Genomic DNA, 19693 nt, shown 5'->3' with positions numbered 1-19693 from the left:
TAACAATTGTCATCAGGCATATGAATCACAAGCTTTAGTAGCCACTTCTAAGTGGAAGCGCTTAAGTCTTGTCCACAACTACAATGAACCCATTACCATCACCAGGTTCACAGCTTGTGTTTTGTAAAAGGGCGTGACATGGAAATCAGAGCTGTACTGGACCCTCGAAGTGGTAATGAAATATAAATATGATCTGCGGCAAGAGACAGGATCAATATAGAAATAGAAAGAGTTTTTCCAGGTTGCATATCATTAAGATGCTCTTTATCTTCTTGAGATGGTCACCCAAAAATGCTTAATGTGTCATTACGATCAGAAAAGTGACTGTGACAGGATGGCATCTCCTCGCTGAAAAAATCTGCTCACTTTCCTATCTGCAATGAGTCTGGACTCCAGTTGGTTCCTATTTGCAATGCAGGGCTGTGAGAAGCTGTGCTGGATTCTCCTGGGGGGCGGCATCTTTAATGGAATTGTTAGCTACGTCTCCATCTCCTGTTGGTGGGAATGCAGCTTGACTTTCAAACTCCAGCCTGATTTCACAGTGCTGATAGAAGAAAAGAAAACACCTTCCTACCTGTACATTGAGTGTATTTGATCTAGAGTCGCAGAGAACAGGCACGGATGCCCCTAATGCTATTTGTATAGGGCCATTGTTTAGGAGCCACCACAATTCATATTCAGTCAAGTTAAATATCATTTTTCCTGCCTCATTTCTCCTGGGGCAGAAACCGCTTTTGTTGTATCCCTCCTCCCCCCACGTTCACACACATACTCAGTGCTATAGCCCCATCCACAAATGTGGCGGGAGCTGGTCCCTTTGAAAGCTTCTGAGGGTAGAAGAGAGGCTGGGGGCGGGGTTACTGCTCTAACTCCCTCTCCACCTCCAATCTTCATCTGTTTCTGCAGTCTCTGAAGCCGCGTGAGTGTCTGCTCTTTACTTCTGAAGTAAGAAGTAAAAGGGAGAGCGGCAGCAGGGGGCGGCAGGTGGGAAAGGCACGAAGAGCTCCTTTTCCTCCACTGGAGTTTCACTGTGATGGGGACATTTCAGAGATCAGGCGTAAGGGATTTGGCCGTTGGAAAGAGGGTGCAGCCAAGACACCAATACACATGCATTATATATACATGCCCCAATAGATGAACCAGCAGCTTTAAAAGAAGACTGATATTTTAGACCTCTGGGTCCTCTACTGAAATGTGTATTCAAGACATGACTCTTCCAGCCTGCAGAGCTGGAGGACATAGTGAAAGGACTCTTTTCAAAGGGCTGGCTAGTGACAGTATGATAGACATACAATTAATCCCACTTCCACCAGAAAATGTGTAGGCCAGACGGATTGTTTTTTCTCCTCTGGATTGGATGAGTCTTGTTACCTCAATGAACCTCCATTGCAGTGCAGTGAATGAATTCGCAATACAAAATGAATATGACGCGGGAGGGGAGGATGAAAACACAAAGCAGGCAAGAATGGGAGACCCATTTGGAGATTGTCAGCTGGTGGAAATCAGTGTAACACCATTGACATGAATGGAGCACACCAGCTGGGGAGCCGGTCCATAATGCTAACTGCATTTGGTACCAAGGGACACATATTGCAAACAGCTGAGGGTGACTTGAGAGTAATGGGTTCCAGACTGATCTCTTTCGGAGCCTGAATGTATTTTAAGAACAAAGTAAACTCAAGTGTGTACACTGGCCCGCTAGAGTCTCTCTGCCCAGCCCTGCTGGCAGATGTTATGTTTGGATCCCTCTCCCCCAGCATCCCGACATACCATACAGCACAGCTGGAGGCCAGACTCCAGAATGGGTTTAACCTGTCAGCTAAGTCTCCCATTCTGTGGCTCTACTCCATGAGCCCCAGCGGGTTTCAATCAGACCTAGCACCATTGGCAGGAATAGGCCAGATCCCCAGTGGGTGTAACTCAGCATAACTCCAGCTAAGTCAATGGAACGATGCTGATTTTCACCAGCTGAGGATCAGCCCTGTGTACGTGTGTGACCACAGGGGAGTATTCTGTGGGGACTCCTACACAGCACTCGGCAGTTCTGCTGTGTAAGCCAAGGGCGGGGGGGCGGGGGGGGACTTCCTCTTGCTGAGCACGACCAGTTGTAAGCCACTTTTCACCTGTCATATTCCACTGTGAAATACCACTCACCCTTTCACCCATCAAGCCAGGGTCTCCAGGGAATCCGATGGGTCCAGGGGATCCTTTGGGGCCCTGAAGGGAGACGGTGAAATGGTCAAGCATATTGTGAAGGACCTTAATGCACAGCAAATGATCCTTTCAAAGGCAAACCAGCTGCATTCATTTTCCTGTGACATTTTGATCCCTTACTTCCTACCTTAGAAGAACCCTTATGCTCTGAAGAATACAAATGGGAACATTGCAATATTCCAAGTGGAGTTGTTTACTTGTGGACAGCATGGGGAGTAAACTGTGCACCTTTGCCATTGTTTCAGTTCCCCCTTTTCCTCAGGGCAGTGGTGCAGGCCTATCAGGTGATCCATTCCGGAGTAGGACCAGACAAAGCCCACAAGGTGCACTGTAGGGAATGAGCCAACCCAGGCTTGTCAGGTTAGACTAGTGTCCTAAGAGGGCCCTCCTCTACATTCTGTAATGTTCTTATTGCGGAAATCAGAGAGAGTAGACAGGCTGCTGTTAATAAGAATCACTTACTGAGTAGCTTTACTGTCTACAGCTCTGCTCAGAAAACTGACCCTAGAGATCTGTGGGTCCACACTGAAGAAGAAGCGTTTAAAATCCTACCATCCCATCATGGACGTCAATTATTGTGTGTCTTGGAAAACCAGCTTCTCTGTTCCTGTTTATAAGGGGTCCAAGATCCATAAGGCTAAGCACCCTGTCCATTGGGAACCAGGAGAGAGAGCCTTTTTTGATCACCGCTCTCTGGTTTATATATCACACAGCCATTCCTTCCTTGACGACAAAGATAAAGAACACTAACCTCAGGTCCCATGGGTCCTTCTTCTCCTCTGTACCCCTTGGGTCCAATCGGACCAACCTCACCCTGTGAAAGTAAAAAGAGAACTGAAAGTTTCATTTCTTCCCTGTCTCGCTGGTTACATTCCTCTGGAGGCATTGCCCAGAGGAGCACATACCCGTCTCCCACGCATTGTGTGCATGGCCTGTGCAGAAATGTGATTCCCCCCATCCTGCTACGGGTCTGGACCCTGGGCACCACATGACAAACCTCACCTTGGATTCTGAGCATCCAGCGGGACAGCAATGCTGAGTACTGCACAGTCACAGATGTCGTGGCTGGCGGCCCAGATTCTGCCAGGCGACTCATTCCCAAGCTTCACCCTTGAAAGCCTTATGGTGCTTCAATTCATGTCCAAATTTAGCTCGCCAGGGTGGGGAAATATTTCTTCATTTCATGACCCACAGGGTGGGGGCTGGTGCACATTAATGGGTCATGCCCAGCTGAGTCACAGTTTATTTTAAGGTTTCCATTTATAAATACGGGCGGTCAGACTGGATGATCACAATGGTCCCTTCAGGTCTTGGAATCTGTGAATCTATCTATCTATAACACATACTACTCCTGTCAGTAACAAGCTTATACCCCCATTTATACGTGGAACCTTAATATAAAGTGTGGCCTCTAATTCCTTCTGCTGGCAGCAAAACCATTCTTCCATGCAGGCTTTGATAACATACATAATACACAGTATGATGTGTTGTGTCTCTTAGACTCATAGATCTTAAGGCCAGAAGGGACCATTATGATCATCTAATTTGACCTCCAGCACATCATAGGCCAAAGAACCTTACCCACCCACTCCTGTAACAGACCCCGAACCTCTGGCTGACTTACTGAAGTCTTCAAATCATGATTTAAAGACTTTAAGTTACAGAGAATTCACCATTTACACTTGTTTAAACCTACAAGTGACCCCATGCCACGTGCTGCAGAGGAAGGTGAAATCCCCCCCACCCCCACCCCCAGGGTCTCTGCCAATCTGACCTGGGGTAAAATTCCTTCCAACCTCAAATATGGGGATCAGTTAGACCCTGAGCATGTGGGCAAAACCCGCCGGCAAGACACCTGGGAAAGAATTCTCTGTAGTAACCCAGCCCTCCCCATCTAGTGTCCCATCACCGGCCATTGGAGATATTTGCTACCAGCAGTCGCAGATTGGCTACATGCCATTGTAGGCAGTCCCCTCATACCATCTACTCCATCAATGTATCAAGCCCAGTCTTGAAACCAGTTAGGTTTTTTGCCCCCACTGCTCCCCTTCGGAGGCTATTCCAGAACTTCACTCCTCTGATTGTTAGAAACCTTCACCTAATTTCAAGCCCAAATTGTTGATGGCCAGTTTACAGCCATTTGCTCTTGCACTGCTGCACAAGCACTGTCCTTTCCTCTCTGCCGCTGGGCTGCCACATCCTTGCCCAGCAACCTGCAGCAGATTCCAACGCCTGGCACTGCAGCAGCCAAGTGCCTCGTTGTAGCCGATCAGTGCTGCCCCAATGACGCAGTAAAAGCCGGGATGAGGAATCAAGTCTTTCGTCTCTAGGTCTGTAGATAATATGTAGTGATCACAGCTTTGTTCCCATCTCACAGCTGTATAGTGCCCTAGGAGAGTTCGCCTTTCAAAGGCCTACATTGCCAACTGATCTCACCATTATGTCCTGTTCTAGGGAGCGTGACGAATGCGACGTCCCATGCGAGTGCTTTAACCATCAAAGCTATAAGCTATTCTGTGAGATGGGCTTGTCAGTCTCCCCTATTGGAACTGTTCCACTTTATATTCTCCATCGCCAGGTGGCCTGATGGGGAGCCTGGGAGTTCCACGGCTCAGGGCTTCCAACGCACCCAGAACCCCACCAGCCTGTCAGGTTAAGTGACAGGAACCCGGAAGCCCTGGGGCCATTGGCTTGTGGCTCGTCGGCAGCCCAGGATCTAGGTACCATCTGGCCCTGGTGACTTATTACTGTTTAGTTTATTAATTTGTTCCAAAACCTCCTCTAATGACACCTCAATCTGGGACAATTCCTCAGATTTGTCACCTAAAGAGAATGGCTCAGGCATGGGAATCTCCCTCATTTCCCCTGCACTTAAGACTGATGCAAATGTAACCCGCCCCCCCCCCCCATCCTGTTCACTGGCCACTCAGAGGTTGTTCAAGCTAGGGTAAGTCGGCCTTGGGGCTTTTTACACAATACTGGGATACTGGGCCTGAGGCTCCTCCGTGTGCTCTGCATTGTGTGTCAGTGTGTGTCACCTCAGACCAGACCCATTCAGACAAACCATCAGCAACAAGGCTTTATTCTGTAAGGAAACCAAACAGGATTCCAGCCCAGCAGCCTCCTGCCAGCTTGCCTGACTTGGGCTCCCAGCTCAGTCAGTGCTGAAACGTCCTGCTAGGAGGGCAGAGGGTACATCCTGGCAGGAACCAGGACGTTCTCCCAACATGCCGCAGTTTGTAGTCCGCAGCTTGTCGCTCCCACTGCTGCTGCAGAGGCACGCTGCACTTGGGATACACCAAGAATTCATTTAGTTTCTTCGCAACGGCCTTATCTTCCTGGAGTGCTCCTTGAGCAACTCTATCGTCCAGCAGCACCATTGATTGTTTGGCCGGCTTCCTGCTTCTCATGTACTTAAAAAAAAAGGTTTTGTTTTTGTTTTTTGAGTCTTTTGCTCTTCAACTTCTTTTTTGGCCTGCCTAATTGTACTTTTACAGTTGACTTGCCAGAGTTTATGCTCCTTTCTATTTTCCCCAGAATGATTTTAATTCAAATTTTTAAAGGATGCCTTTTTGCCTCTAACTACCTCTTTTACTCTGTTGTTTAGTCATGGTGGCATTTTTTTGGTCCTCTTACTCTTTTTTTTTTTTAATTTGGGGTGCACATTTAATTTGAGCTTTTATTATGGTGTTTTTAACAAGTGTCCATGCAACTTGCAGGCATTTCACTCTTGTGACTGTTCCTTTTAAATAGCTTCCTCATTTGTGTGTAGTTCCCCTTTTTGAAGTTAAATGCTGCTGTGGTGGGCTTCTTTGGTAGCCCTCCTCTGCTCAAGGATGTTATATTTAATTACATCATGGTCGCTATTACCGAGTGATTCAGCTATATTCACCTCTTGGACCAGAGCCTGTGCTCTTCTTAGGACTAAATCAAGAATTGCCTCTCCCCTCGTGAGTTCCAGGACTTGCTGCTCCAAGAAGCTGTCATTAATGGTGTATAGAAATTTTATCTCTGCGTCCCATCTTGAGTTGACATGGGGTTAGTTGAAAACCCCCAGAGGGACCAGTCTGTGATGCAATCTCTCCTGGATCCCACCAATTATCTGAGGCATGTCTTACTAAGACATTCTCTCGCACATGAAAATTACGCAGTTGTGTATGACTATTTGTGGCCACTTGATCACACAGTTCCTTACAAACGTCCCTACTGATATCAGGCTTTAGAACATCCTGGCGAGACCTTAAAAGATGTCTCTTGAGCAACACGGCTGGTGTCTGATTTGTAGTAGTATGGGCTGCATTCCTAACATAGTAGCAAAGTTACATCCTCTAAACAAACTGTCACACAATGGATAGGAACAATGTTGGTCCATACAGGGCGCCAACTCTTTGAATAAGGCCAAGAAGTTCATATCCCCTGAAATGGCCCTTGCCCACTATAATGCAGCTTTGCCTATAAAATCAGCTTGTGACACTTTCAATATGTCTGAATAAATCTTTCTGCTAGTTCACTTGTGGAAGGATGGAACACAGCTGATATGACATGTTTGATAGCCTGTCTTTTGACAAATAGTTGGGTCTCTTCAGATGTGAATTGGGTCCCATTGTCACTTACAAACTGTTCCGGAACTCCCTTCCGAGAAATACGAGTCTGCATGCTCTCAGCATCGCGCTGAACTAGTTGAATTCCTACAGAATGTTTCAATCCATTTAGAACGAACATCTACTGCAATCATGTACACCTGTCCCATAGATGGCCTGGAGTAATTCGTGTTGTACTGTGGCATTTGTTCAATTTGTGCCCTATAGAGCATATCGTCTGTCTCTGGTTCCATTTCGGTCTCCTTACCTGCCTCTTCCATGGGCCAGCATGACAAGCAGTCTGCATTCACATGGTGGTTGGCACTTTTGAACTCAAGATTGTAACAGCAAGCACCCAAGGATATCATCCCATTGCTGGGACTGCTCTTAGGGTTAAAAGGTGAAGATCTGTAACCAGAGTAATTGTTTCCAGATGGAGAGTGGTGAAACTTTAACTCAGACTAAGCTCAGAGCTTCTCCATCAATTTGACCATAGATACATTCTGCTGAGGTAAGCAAAGGCAATAGATCTTTCAATGTGATCTTCCACCACGGGACAGTACGGCTCCTATGCCACATGGGGAAGGATCACAAGCAAAGCTACATGTTAGCGGGAAAGGGCCCTTTCTTGGAAGCCTTGGCAATGTTGTGTGGACAACCTCCATCTCTGTCCCTTGTGTGACAGGCGGTTTGGAGGCTGTAATTCTGTCACTTGTCAGGCAAGAACCTGTGGAAATGACGGACCATCCCTAGAAAGGAACGTCATTGTGACACATTCGGAGGCTTCAGCTTTCTAGTGTGATCTCTTTCTCAATGGCTTGCCCTCAAAACACACTTGCATTCACATTTCTCCTTGTTTGCGCTAAGTCCTCACTCAGCCAGCCTCACTAGGAACCTTGAAATCACCACAGATATGGGCAGCTCCATTCTTTTCATCACTGCCATGACAGGGGCACTCCTCTCCTTCCGGTCACCTTGGATAGAATCCCAGCTTCTGTAAGTGCTGCAGTTCAGTCTCTGCCTCTGGCCATATCGCAAAAGGCACTGGTCGAGCTTTGCAAAATGCAGAAACTTCCTCCTCCTAATGCTCAATTTTTGCTTTCATATGTTTTAAGGTTTTGATCCCATCCTGAAAGACATCAGCTGCCTTGTCCAAAAGCTCTGCTCATTTTAGTTTGGGCCTGGAGTTTTGTTTTGTTTTAAACCTGCAGGAACGTTATGCTTTGCCAGTCCACTTGAATCTCTCCCAGCCATTCTTTACCATGTAGCGCAAAACTTCCTTGCTTTCCAACATACAGGTCTGCAAGGCGTTGTTTCCAGTCATGTGTTCCCTTCACTGTAATAATGCCCAGGGATTTCCCCTGTGTGATTTTAGTAGCACTGAGGTTTTCTGCAACTTCCCCCTATTAAGTGGTCTCTGATAATCCTGCTGTGAAATTAGAAAGAGCAGATGCTGTATCCAGCTCCATTTTAAGTTTTACTCCTCCCACTTGAAGGGGAATCGAAACAACATTTCATTTGTTGTCTTCTCAATTTAACAGTTGTAGAGGTAGGCTCCATGCTGTCATCTGGTATCCCATCTTCATCTCTGATTGTTGGGTCTTTTGCTCTTTGCATGACAAAAATAACATGAAGAAACCACAGGGGTACAGCTGGATCCCAAATAACCGTGTTTATGGAATAGACACAAACACGCAAGGCCTAGCTATGTATACGTGGCTGCTCTGGCTGGGTTCCAATGACTTGTAAAACATAGGACACAGTGAGTACCACTAGAAGGCTCACAGACTATTTAAAGGGATGCTACCTTATTCCTATCTACTGCAATAAACCTGAAAACAAGGAAAGCTGGGAAGATGGCGGTAGTGGAGACAGAAAACTGTCCTGTTTTATGGTGCCTGGAACCCTGACCAATATATTCTTGGCTTGTACCGTCCATGCCATTTCTACATACTTGGTACAGTGCCTGGAGTGCATTTAGGTTTCTGTATGCAGCAGATCTCAGTAACTCCCATCCACCTACTGTGTGTGTGTGTGTGTGTGTGTGTGTGTACACTGTCTAACATGGGGGTGACACACACACACACACCACACACACACACACACACACACACACACACACACAGAAGGTTAACACCAGACCTTCCAAAGAGATCAAAGAAAGAATATACTGACCTCTAGATTCTCTTGCAGACATAAAGAAAGTGAAAGGGACTCAAGGGTTAGCAGGAGCCCTACATTCAGCCAAGAGAAACACATTCTAAGAGCCAGAACTCGCAGATAACAAGCCTTGAAAAATACTGTTTGCCAAGCTCCTTCCCTTCCCAATACCAATTATATATTTATTTTCTATTTGGCTGAGCAAAAGCATTTTCCCCTAGCTTATGGAAAAAACATCTTAGAGCGCAACTGCTTTTGAAATCTTACTGGAACCCTGTATCTATTTTAGCTAGACCTGACCAAGATACTCAGCAAGTCTCCTGTCTGGGAAGAACCCAGATCCGAGGTTAGAACCTATCCTGCTCTTCTGACAGGCGACTGATTGGACCATCATCTCTTCCATGGAAGGAGGGAGACTGTGTCTTCCACACATTGCAGCACAGAGACAGGCCCACTGCCTGGGATTCTTACTAAACAATGGTGGATGGATTTACTGGGGGCAGAATATACTTGTCCCAAACAGATTCCCAGCAATGAACCTACTCTAAAATCTTGGGCTCAAGGTTTGCATTGAGGCTCAGGCAATGTCTGTATTCATAGTTCAAATCTGGAACAGGCCTCAACCACAAATGAAGCATCTTAGTGGCCAATGGATATAGCTTGTCCACTGTAGCTCAACGAGTACTGATCAGTGGCTCCATGTCTAGTTGGCAGCTGGTATCAAGCGGAGTGCCCCAAGGGTTGGTCCTGGGGTCGGTTTTGTTCAATATCTTCATTAATGATCTGGAGGATGGCGTGGACTGCACCCTCAGCAAGTTTGCAGATGACACTAAACTGGGAGGAGTGGTAGATACCCTGGAAGGTAGGGATAGGACACAGAGGGACCTAGACAAATTAGAGGATTGGGCCAAAAGAAATCTGATGAGATTCCACAAGGACAAGTGCAGAGTCCTGCACTTAGGAAGGAAGAATCCCATGCACTGTTACAGACTAGGGACCGAATGGCTAGGCAGCAGTTCTGCAGAAAAGGACCTGGGGGTTAGGGTGGACGAGAAGCTGGGTATGAGTCGACAGTGCGCCCTTTTTGCCAAGAAGGCTAATGGCATTTTGGGCTGTATAAGTAGGGGCATTGCCAGCAGATCGAGGGGCACGATCATTCCCCTCTATTTGGCATTGGTGAGGCCTCCTCTGGAGTACTGTGTCCAGTTTTGGGCCCCACACTACAAGAAGGATGTGGAAAAATTGGAAAGAGTCCAGCGGAGGGCAACAAAAATGATTAGGGAGCTGGAGCACATGACTTATGAGGAGAGGCTGAGGGAACTGGGATTGTTTAGTCTGCAGAGGAGAAGAGTGAGGGGGGATTTGATAGCTGCTTTCAACTACCTGAAAGGGGGTTCCCAAGTGGATGGATCTAGACTGTTCTCAGTGGTACCAGATGACAGAACAAGGAGCAATGGTCTCAAGTTGCAGTGGAGGAGGTTTAGGTTGGATATTAGGAAACACTATTTCACTAGGAGGGTGGTGAAGCACTGGAATGGGTTCCCTAGGGAGGTGGTGGAATCTCCATCCTTAGAGGTTTTTAAGGCCCGACTTGACAAAGCCCTGGCTGGGATGATTTAGTTGGGGATTGGTCCTGCCATGAGCAGGGGGTTGGACTAGATACCTCCTGAGGTCTCTTCCAGCCCTGATATTCTATGATTCTATGATTCCAAAACAGTGACTGTCTGGAATAAGCATGTCTGCCGTCTCTGTCCCTTTTTTGAAAAGGATCCATCACATACTCAGTCTGTCCCCTCCCTCCCAATCTGAATATATATTTTAAAAGAACAAAATGGTACGAGGGCCTGAAGTGCTTCTAAATCATAAGTCAAAACCTACAACGTATGTCTCTCCTTCCCAACGGTTACCATCCCTCTCATGTCCAGCGGAGATCCGTCCCTCCCCTTCTGACCAGGAGAACAGGCCCCTGTGGCACACAGGCTCTCAGTTCCCTACTGCTGCTTCCCTCCTTCCCCCAGATACTAAAGAGCAGCCACTGGAGGCTGCTGGCTTCCCCTCCCCATATCTGTGGTCCCAGGCCGCATTTTGCAACGGCCCAGTGAGGTCAGGCTCATGTTGCAGATTTGGGGAAACCGGCCAACTCTTCCTGCTTTATTTCAAAACAATCAAATGCGGGCAGGGGAAGAGGCAAAGCCCAGCTGGGCCAGGTCTCTTGCTGCAGCGTGGCTGGAGATGGGGGAGGTACAGGCAAGCACTTCGGAGCCCTTTGAAATGGCTGCTCTTGGCAAACGCCTTTGCAAAGCGTCTCAGCCAGCACAGGGGAAATACCATAAATGCTCATAAAAACAAATTGCTTTTCTACAACCAAAGTCTCTCCCGTACCCAAACCCTTTCCAGACGAGCGACAGCGCAGAGCTGTATAATGTAGAGCCATCAGCCGGCCAGATCCTGCCGCCCTCGGAGAGTTAAATGCTTTGGCTGCAGCAGGAGCTTGGCTCAGTTAAGGATGTCAGGATCTGGCCCAGTGGCATCCCACTGCAAACTGGATTCAGTGCCCAGCATCAGCACAAAATGTCCCTCTCCCAGGACTCACGCTGTGGCTGGCACCAAGTTACAGACCAGTTCCGATGCCAGCACCCGCGCTTCCTCTTTCCATGCGGCTGCCTTCAATTAAACTCTGTGCTGGGGGGGGGGGGGGGCACTCTGCAGTGCCTCTGGGGGGATCTCGGCGCTCTGAGCACAGGCTCTGGGGGAAGCGAGGAGGCTGGTGTGGAAGCAGCTGTGCTCCCTGTCCCCACAGACCTACCTCACACCCCACACCAGAGCGCAGGGGCAGGGTTAGCACCACAAAGCCGGATTCCCCGGGGCCCCTTTGCCTGAATGATGCTGGCACAACTGAGCCACCAAGCACCCTGGGGCGTGCCCCAGATGTTCCTACCCACCGGGCACTGGGTTGATGCAATAGGCCACTGGGGCCATGGCAACCAGGACATGGTTTAGTGCAGACCTGGCCTGCACCAGTTACCTGGCCCCTGGCAGCCCCGGATTTAAGTTGTCAAGGGATAAAAGGGAAGGTCCTTTCATGGATTGAGAACTGGTTAAAAGACCAGGAACAAAGGGTAGGAATTAATGGTAAATTCTCAGAATGGAGAGGGGTAACTAGTGGTGTTCCCCAAGGGTCAGTCCTCGGACCGATCCTATTCAACTTATTCATAAATGATCTGGAGAAAGGGGTAAACAGTGAGGTGGCAAAGTTTGCAGATGATACTAAACTGCTCAAGATAGTTAAGACCAAAGCAGACTGTGATGAACTTCAAAAAGATCTCACAAAACTAAGTGATTGGGCAACAAAATGGCAAATGAAATTTAATGTGGATAAATGTCAAGTAATGCACATTGGAAAAAATAACACAACTATACATACAATATGATGGGGGCTAATTTAGCTACAACAAGTCAGGAAAAAGATCTTGGAGTCATTGTGGATAGTTCTCTGAAGATGTCAGCGCAGTGTGCAGAGGCGGTCAAAAAAGCAAATAGGATGTTAGGGATCATTAAAAAGGGGATAGAGAATAAGACTGAGAATATATTATTGCCCTTATATAAATCAATGGTACGCCCACATCTCGAATACTGCGTACAGATGTGGTCTCCTCATCTACAAAAAGATATACTGGCACTAGAAAAGGTTCAGAAAAGGGCAACTAAAATGATTAGGGGTTTGGAACAGGTCCCATATGAGGAGAGATTAAAGAGGCTTGGACTCTTCAGCTTGGAAAAGAAGAGACTAAGGGGGATATGATAGAGGTATATAAAATCTTGAGTGATGTGGAGAAAGTGGATAAGGAAAAGTTATTTCCTTATTCCCATAATACAAGAACTAGGGGTGATCAAATGAAATTAATAGGCAGCAGGTTTAAAACAAATACAAGGAAGTTCTTCTTCACGCAGCGCACAGTCAACTTGTGGAACTCCTTACCTGAGGAGGTTGTGAAGGCTAGGACTATAACAGCATTTAAAAGAGAACTGGATAAATTCATGGTGGTTAAGTCCATTAATGGCTATTAGCCAGGATGGTGTCCCTAGCCTCTGTTTGTCAGAGGATGGAGATAGATGGCAGGAGAGAGATCACTTGATCATTGCCTGTTGGTCCACTCCCTCTGGGGCACCTGGCATTGGCCACTGTCGGTAGACAAGATACTAGGCTAGATGGACCTTTGGTCTGACCCGTTATGGCCATTCTTATGTTCTTATGGATTCGGGTGCTGCCTTATCTCTGTCGCTGCCGTGGGGGTGAACCAATTGTATGTAGGAGTCGTATTCCAACCACTTGGGAATTTCTGTAACATCGCCTAGCTGTATCTTGGGTCCAGCCGAGAGTTAGCCTCCCCCCTAACTTGGGCAGAGGACAGCGTGTCCTCTGGCCCCGTCGCTCAGAGCTGAAGCCCAGGTGAGCTATTGTTCTAGTGGCTGTTTGCCATTTGGCCCGGGGGCTCGGGGGTATCTGCAGCTCATGGCAGCTCAGTTCGGTGTTACGAGCTAGGGAGGGTTAAAGCTTGGCAGCCTGCTGGGGCTGAAGGGCTTGGACCAGGAGCTGGAGGTGGGTCCCCGCAGAGGAGCGGCGCTTCCTGCCAGGCTTGGGGCACTCTGCTGCGACTGGGGCTCCCGGGGCATGGCTGGGGCGGCACACAGCGACGGGTGGGGGCGAAGGGCTCTTTCAGTGTTCAGTGGATTGAAGCAGAGAGGCTCAGGACTGGGTTGGCTGTACTCACGAAGGGCAGGGATCAGTGTGCGTGGTGACAGAAATAAACACCCGCCTTAATCCTCCCGTTGGAGTTTGCCAAACTAGGGCTGAACATGGCAGGGCGAGTGCAGTGGGGCCTAGGTGAGTTTCCACACGCCCTGCCCTGGGGCCTCCTCCTCGCCTGCCCCCCCCAAGCCCTCCCAGCTATGGGGCAGCAAGTGCAGGACGGAGGCTGATGCCCTGGGGGAGCATGAAAGGCAGGGTGGGGAGATCAGCATGGGGGTGCCCTCCTTGCCGATGATTTGGGGGATGTTTGGGCCCCCGGGAGCCAGCTTGCACAGAGCGGTAAGAGCTCCGAAGGGGAGGGGAAGCAGCATTCGGTGAAATTCGGCTAGCAGCATAGCGCCCGCACTCGTCTTCAGCGCCCGCCCACCCTTCATGGAGACAGCCAGAGCTGCTTCCTGCTGGGGGAGGGGGAGTCTCCGTGGAAATGTCCCCATCCCCACCGCAAACTGCTCTGGGCCCTGCAGCTTCCCCTCCTCGCGACCGTGGCGCACACAGCTTTGGTGATGGGAGGAGCAGAATTACTGGAAGCGCACTCTGGAAAGCCGGGCTGCCCCGGAAAGGAGCCCTCGAACCGGGCATGCTTTACAACAGACCATGTAAAGACGCAGGGCTCTAGACCACAATGCAGGGGCCAAATCATGCTCCCCCCAGTAGCCCACTGACTCAGGTGACTAAGAGGACCTAGGTCTCGCCCTAAGGCTTAGCATTCTGTCACTGCTGCTGTTCAGATATGTAGGTTTCCAAATCTGACGGACTGACTTGCTGGCGCCTGTTTCCACTGGGAGGAGGAAACGACGTGGAATTTTCTCAGTCCCAAACAGCCAGCCAACTCTCCGTTTTCTAGGCTTGCCTGGGTCCTGGACTCTGGCATGCACCCCTCCCACTGCCTCTCTTCTTGGGGGCATGTGTCCAGGCTGGGAAGGAAAGGCTGGGTGCACACCATCTCTAGCCACATCCCTGTCTGATTCGAACAAGCTCCCCATTTCCCCCCTGCCCAGGGGGACGGAGCAGTCGTGTTCTTACCGGGGCTCCGGGCTCTCCGAGCAGTCCTTCCCGTCCTTGGTCACCTTGTGGGCCAAGATCACCCTGAAAAGGCAGAAAAAATATATAACTCAAGGAGACACTTTGGAAGCTGAGAGTCCTGCAGGTGCTGGGCAGCAGAGAGACAGAGAGAGCAAAGCGGCACAGATGGGCAGAAAAGGGAGCATTGCAGAAAGCAGACCTTTAGCCACACGCAAAGCACCTTGGATCGTTAGCCATCCAGCGAGATGGGTCCAAGTCACAAAGATCAGGTGGGAAATTAGCTAGTGCTCTGGGGAGTTTGCATGCAGGGTTGAGCATCAGCAAATGGGGTTCATCTGGGAATATCAGAATGGATTGAGAGCCAAGCTCTCCCAATACAAGGATGTTTTGGTTTGGGCCCATCTCTGCCTTAATGACTCACGTGAAGTTTCATTTAGCACTGTCAATGAATATGGCAACGGCAGCCCTTGTCCCCAGTCAGGATCAGGCCCCTCTGTGCTAGGGGCTGTATAAACACCTATGAAGATGTGGTCCCTTCCTCAATGATCATAAAGTCAAGCCAAGGTATCTGCCCAAACTCTCTCCCCCCTGTTCGGTGGGTGCCCTGCATTGCACACTGACAAGATACTTCTATCACTGCATGCACACAGAGAGCAGAGCTGGGGTCCTTCTTTCCAAACTGGGCCCTAACCTCAGTTCTGCTTTGGAAAGATGTGTGCTGTGGAGCTGTGCACAGGGCTTCCCAACTCCGCCCATTCTGGGCTATTGCCAGGTGCTTAGGGACTTTGTGCTCCGAAAAGGGGGGGGGGGCAGGAATTGGCCCTGTTGCAATGTTGAGCAGGGAGCAGGAGCAGAGAGACTGGAAATGTATCTGCTAACTGGCCTGGCTTGGTGAAAAGGAATTCCAGGGAGCAAAGGCCAGGAACAATCCCTGTGGAGGATACTGGGATGGGGGGTGCCTGCAATGCCAAGGGGATGGCCATGAAATGGCTCACCGCCTCCTGCTTTTAAAGGGCCAGGATCTCCACATTTCTCCCTTAACGTCCCCTTCCTCACACCTGTTGGCTGTACAGACTGCCAGGGCTCGCTGGAGCGGGGGAGAGAGATGGGTCTGAGAGGCGGTGACTGGACACAGGAAACAGGGAGTCTCCTGGGAACTTGGTACTGTTAAACTTCCAGAGCTTTTCCTACAGCTGAAATGGATGATGTGCTGGAGCTGGACATCTCTCTGTCCTGCTTTGGACAGCCCCGCTCAGCACACCTGTGAATGGAAACCCTGGGCCCTTGGGCAGATGTGCCTTTAGCATTGAACCCTTGAGTCTAGCATTGCTGCTTTCAAAGCGCTCTGTGGTAGGGGCCAGCGTCAGGGAGTCCCAGACTGCCCAGTTAGTGAGGAAACCTCGCATCGTGGTTCTGCAAGTCAGACCCCCCACGACTAACCACAGTGCAGGGCATTGCATAAGGGAGAACACTATAGAGAAAGCCCAGAAACTGTGCCATCCCTGCGCGCTGACTGGCCGTGCCCGAATACGCCACACCAAGAAAGGAGCTTAGCAGGGGTTAGGTTGCAACGTGTAGCTCTGAACAGTCAGGAAATGCCTCATCCCCAAGGTCTCACTGTGAATTCAGAGCCATGTAGGCAAATAGCCAGTTCTCTGCAACGCTAAGCTAGCTCCACTCCCACGCACAGCACATTGTCCCTCAGCTGTGTGCTTCGTGAGCCCAGCAGCAACAGCCACTGGGCATACTCGCCTCCGCCCTGAGATCTGCCAGCCCCACCATCAGGCCCGCTTGATGAGAATCTAGACTCTTTCACTTCTCCTTCCATGCTTTCAGAGCCTTCTTTGAGCCATGCATTCCCCCAGCCTGGCTGTGCCACACTAAGCATTGGCACATTGTAAAAACTAGCGGATAAATCTTCCATCGCTTTTATACCTTACTTACAACCTTGCCTGATGGCTAGAGGTCGGGGGTCTATAAAATGAAGAGCAATAAAGCCATTGTTTGCTAGCTAGACGCTTCCATAGGGCGGTGCCAAGCAGTAAATATAAACCATAACATGAAGGTCCTGAATACTGATGGAGACGTTTCTGGCAATGCGCTCATCCCTCAAGCCAGAACAGAGCCTTGGAAATTTGCCTCCGCCTCTTTCTTAACAGTTTCATTCCAAAGCACTATTGTGGCTTCATTCTAATGCACATCTGCCTTGCAAACAACAGACAGTGGGGCTGCTGTTCCCAGGACGCAATATGTAAACAGGAAATTACAGTTTTGGCATTTTCCAACAACAAGCAGGACTAGAGAACCTCACAAAGTTTCCTTTGTGCTGTTCTGTACACGCCCCACCCTGCATGTCTATAACGCCAGGTCGATCTCTACCATGCTAATGGCTTCTAGTGCCAATACTCAGTGCAGCAGGGTGCATACCGGTTTGCATTCTCTTGCTGTCAGTCAGCCTATGTAACTCGATAACATAGGAGCAGAGGTGTGATATGAGAAAGAAGTTACCATGTCTAGCTGGTGGAGATGAGAAGAGCTGCATAAAGCTTTCCTAGCTTGCCCCAGAGGGAAGGAAGAAATGGATCTTTAAGTCTCTTGGGAAAGCCCAACATTCAAGGGAGGCATCATGGCAGCTGGCAAGGCACAGCAGCCTGGCACAGTCCCATGTGACATTCTTATCAGCAAACTAGGGAAATGTCAGCAGATGAATTTACTGTACGGTGGGCGCACAACTGGTTGAGAGCAGTTATCTATGGTTTGCTGTCAAACTGGGAGATTGTTTCTAGTGGGATCCCACAGGGGTCAGTCCTGGGTCTGGCACTGATCATTATTTGTTATTAATTATTTTGATAATGGAGATGAGAGTATGCTTATCAAATGTGCAGATGACACCACATGGGGGGTGGGGGGGGAAGGTTGCAAGCACTTTGGAGGACAGGAGCAGAATTCAAAATGACCCTGACGAATTGGAGAATTGGTCTGAAATCAACAAGATGAAATTCAACAAAAACAAGTGCAAAGCACTTCACTTAGTAGGGAAAAATCAAATGCACAACTACAAAATGGGGAATGATTGGCTAGGTGTTTGTACTGCTGAACAGGATCTAGGGGATCTAGTGGATCACCATGGAACATGAGTTAACAATGTCATGCAGTTGTGAAAAAAGCTAATATCACTCAGGGGTATATTAACAGGAGAGTCGTATGGATTTCACGGGAGGTGACTGTCCCACGCTCTGTGCTGGTGAGGCCTCAGCTGGAGTAGTGTGTCCAGTTCTGTGCGCCACACTTTAGGAAAGTTTTTAATCTTCCAATGTGTTAAGGTCTGTTATAAAGAGGATGATGATCAGTGGTTCTCAATGTCCATTTAAGGCAGGACAAGAAGTAATCGGCTTGTTCTGCAGCAAGGGAGGTTTAGGTTAGACATTAGGAGACACTTTCTAACTCTCCGGGTAGCTAAGCTCTGGGCCAGGCAGGCTGTGGAATGCCCTTCACTGGAGGTTTTGAAGAACAGGCTGCACAAACAGCTCTCAGGGCTGGTCTAGGTTTCCTTGGTCCTGCCTCTCAAGGTTTCTTCCAGCCCTGCCTTGTACAATTCTATGGCAAGTGCCCAGGCCCTAAGGATCGGCAGGAAATCCCAGCCCTGACCCCATGGACATTGACCGCTCATGCACCAGCAGTAGCCCCCCACAGGCAGTGGTAGCAGGACTCCATCTGGTAGCAGGACTGGCTTCTTGTGATGCCTTTGGCTCTCTCATCAGGTGGCTTCCACCTCTGAGTGCAGAGTTGATGCAGAAATGAGTGACACTGGGCTAAGGAGCCTGCTGCTTATGGCAGCAACCCCATAACTCCTCTATCCCCCCTCTAGCTGGGCCACCTTCCCAAATGGGGCACATTCAGAATCACCTGGAGTCTCCCAGAGGGGCTGTCAGTGGCTCCATGTTGGGGCACGCATGGCCTTTAGCAGCCTTTGCCCCCCTCCTCCATCCAGCCCCAGTGTCACAGCCTCAGGACATACTTGCTGTCCTCCCTGCCGTACGGCAGAGGGAAAGAGATGGCCCTAAGATGCTGGCAAATCCGCTCAGGTTTTGGGAGCTCCTCCTGGCTGGGACGCTCTGCCAGTCCGAACCACGGGCAATGGCTTGCCCGGCCCATTGGGAGTTGCTCAGCTCTTTGCTGCGTAGATGGGTGATCCCCATGTCCAGTATAGCAAACCACGCCATATTGACCAGAGGCAGCAGCTTAACATTGGAATTCTTGGTTCTCCCCGTGGCTTTGTGGGGCTGTTCCTACACTTGCTGAGTACTGCCTACTGCTGCAAAGCGGAGGGCCAAGGTGTGCGCAGCAGCGCTGGCAGAGGACATGGGAGAGGAAGGGGTCGACAGGAGACCCAGAGCAGGAGAAGCACAGGGAGCTATGGGTGACGGACAGGTCCTTTGGGAAGTGACTCACTTGGTGACTTCAGCTGTTGAAAGTGGATTGGTGTTTAGAGCCTAGGTTTGGGGCAGCAGAAGGAGCTGGGGTACCGGGAATAAAGGCAAAACAAAGGAGATTGATTGAAAGACCCCCCCCCCACCCTAATACCACACTAGCAATCCACTGCGCACAACAGGCGGTCAGTTTGCTGGTGCGGACACTGCTCCCCTGTGTGCGCGTGGAGCTGGGAAGCTTTAGCAGGTTACTTTGCACTGGGTTTTAAAGGGGCTCAGCCACGTGGGCAAAGTGAGAGGGTTCCACCGAAGGCAGGTCGGACTCTGCGCACCGTGTGGGTCGGCGCTACGCGGGGGTTTCATGTATGGGGAGCACGGCCCAGCTAGTGCTCTGGCTGCCCCGTAGCATAGCCGTCTTGTGGGCAACAGGGCGTGACTGGACAGACGGGAATCCATCAGCGGTAAGCTAGCACAGT

General features: G+C 49.6%; 1 protein-coding gene across 1 annotated transcript in view; it reads right to left on the bottom strand.

Moving 5' to 3' along the window:
* Window positions 1–19693, bottom strand: part of COL6A1 (collagen type VI alpha 1 chain) — a 66266-nt gene that overhangs the window by 16796 nt on the left and 29777 nt on the right. The window contains exons 20-22 of the mRNA XM_065413623.1: window positions 14788–14850; window positions 2966–3028; window positions 2155–2217 (exon numbers count right to left, since the gene is read on the bottom strand). Coding sequence (XP_065269695.1) covers window positions 2155–2217; window positions 2966–3028; window positions 14788–14850 — 189 coding nt within the window. The remainder of the gene's footprint in view (window positions 1–2154; window positions 2218–2965; window positions 3029–14787; window positions 14851–19693) is intronic.

Source organism: Emys orbicularis, chromosome 11 (genome assembly GCF_028017835.1).
Source record: "Emys orbicularis isolate rEmyOrb1 chromosome 11, rEmyOrb1.hap1, whole genome shotgun sequence".
Classification (NCBI taxonomy): Eukaryota; Metazoa; Chordata; order Testudines; family Emydidae; genus Emys; species Emys orbicularis.
This window is presented reverse-complemented; position numbering and strand designations above follow the sequence as displayed.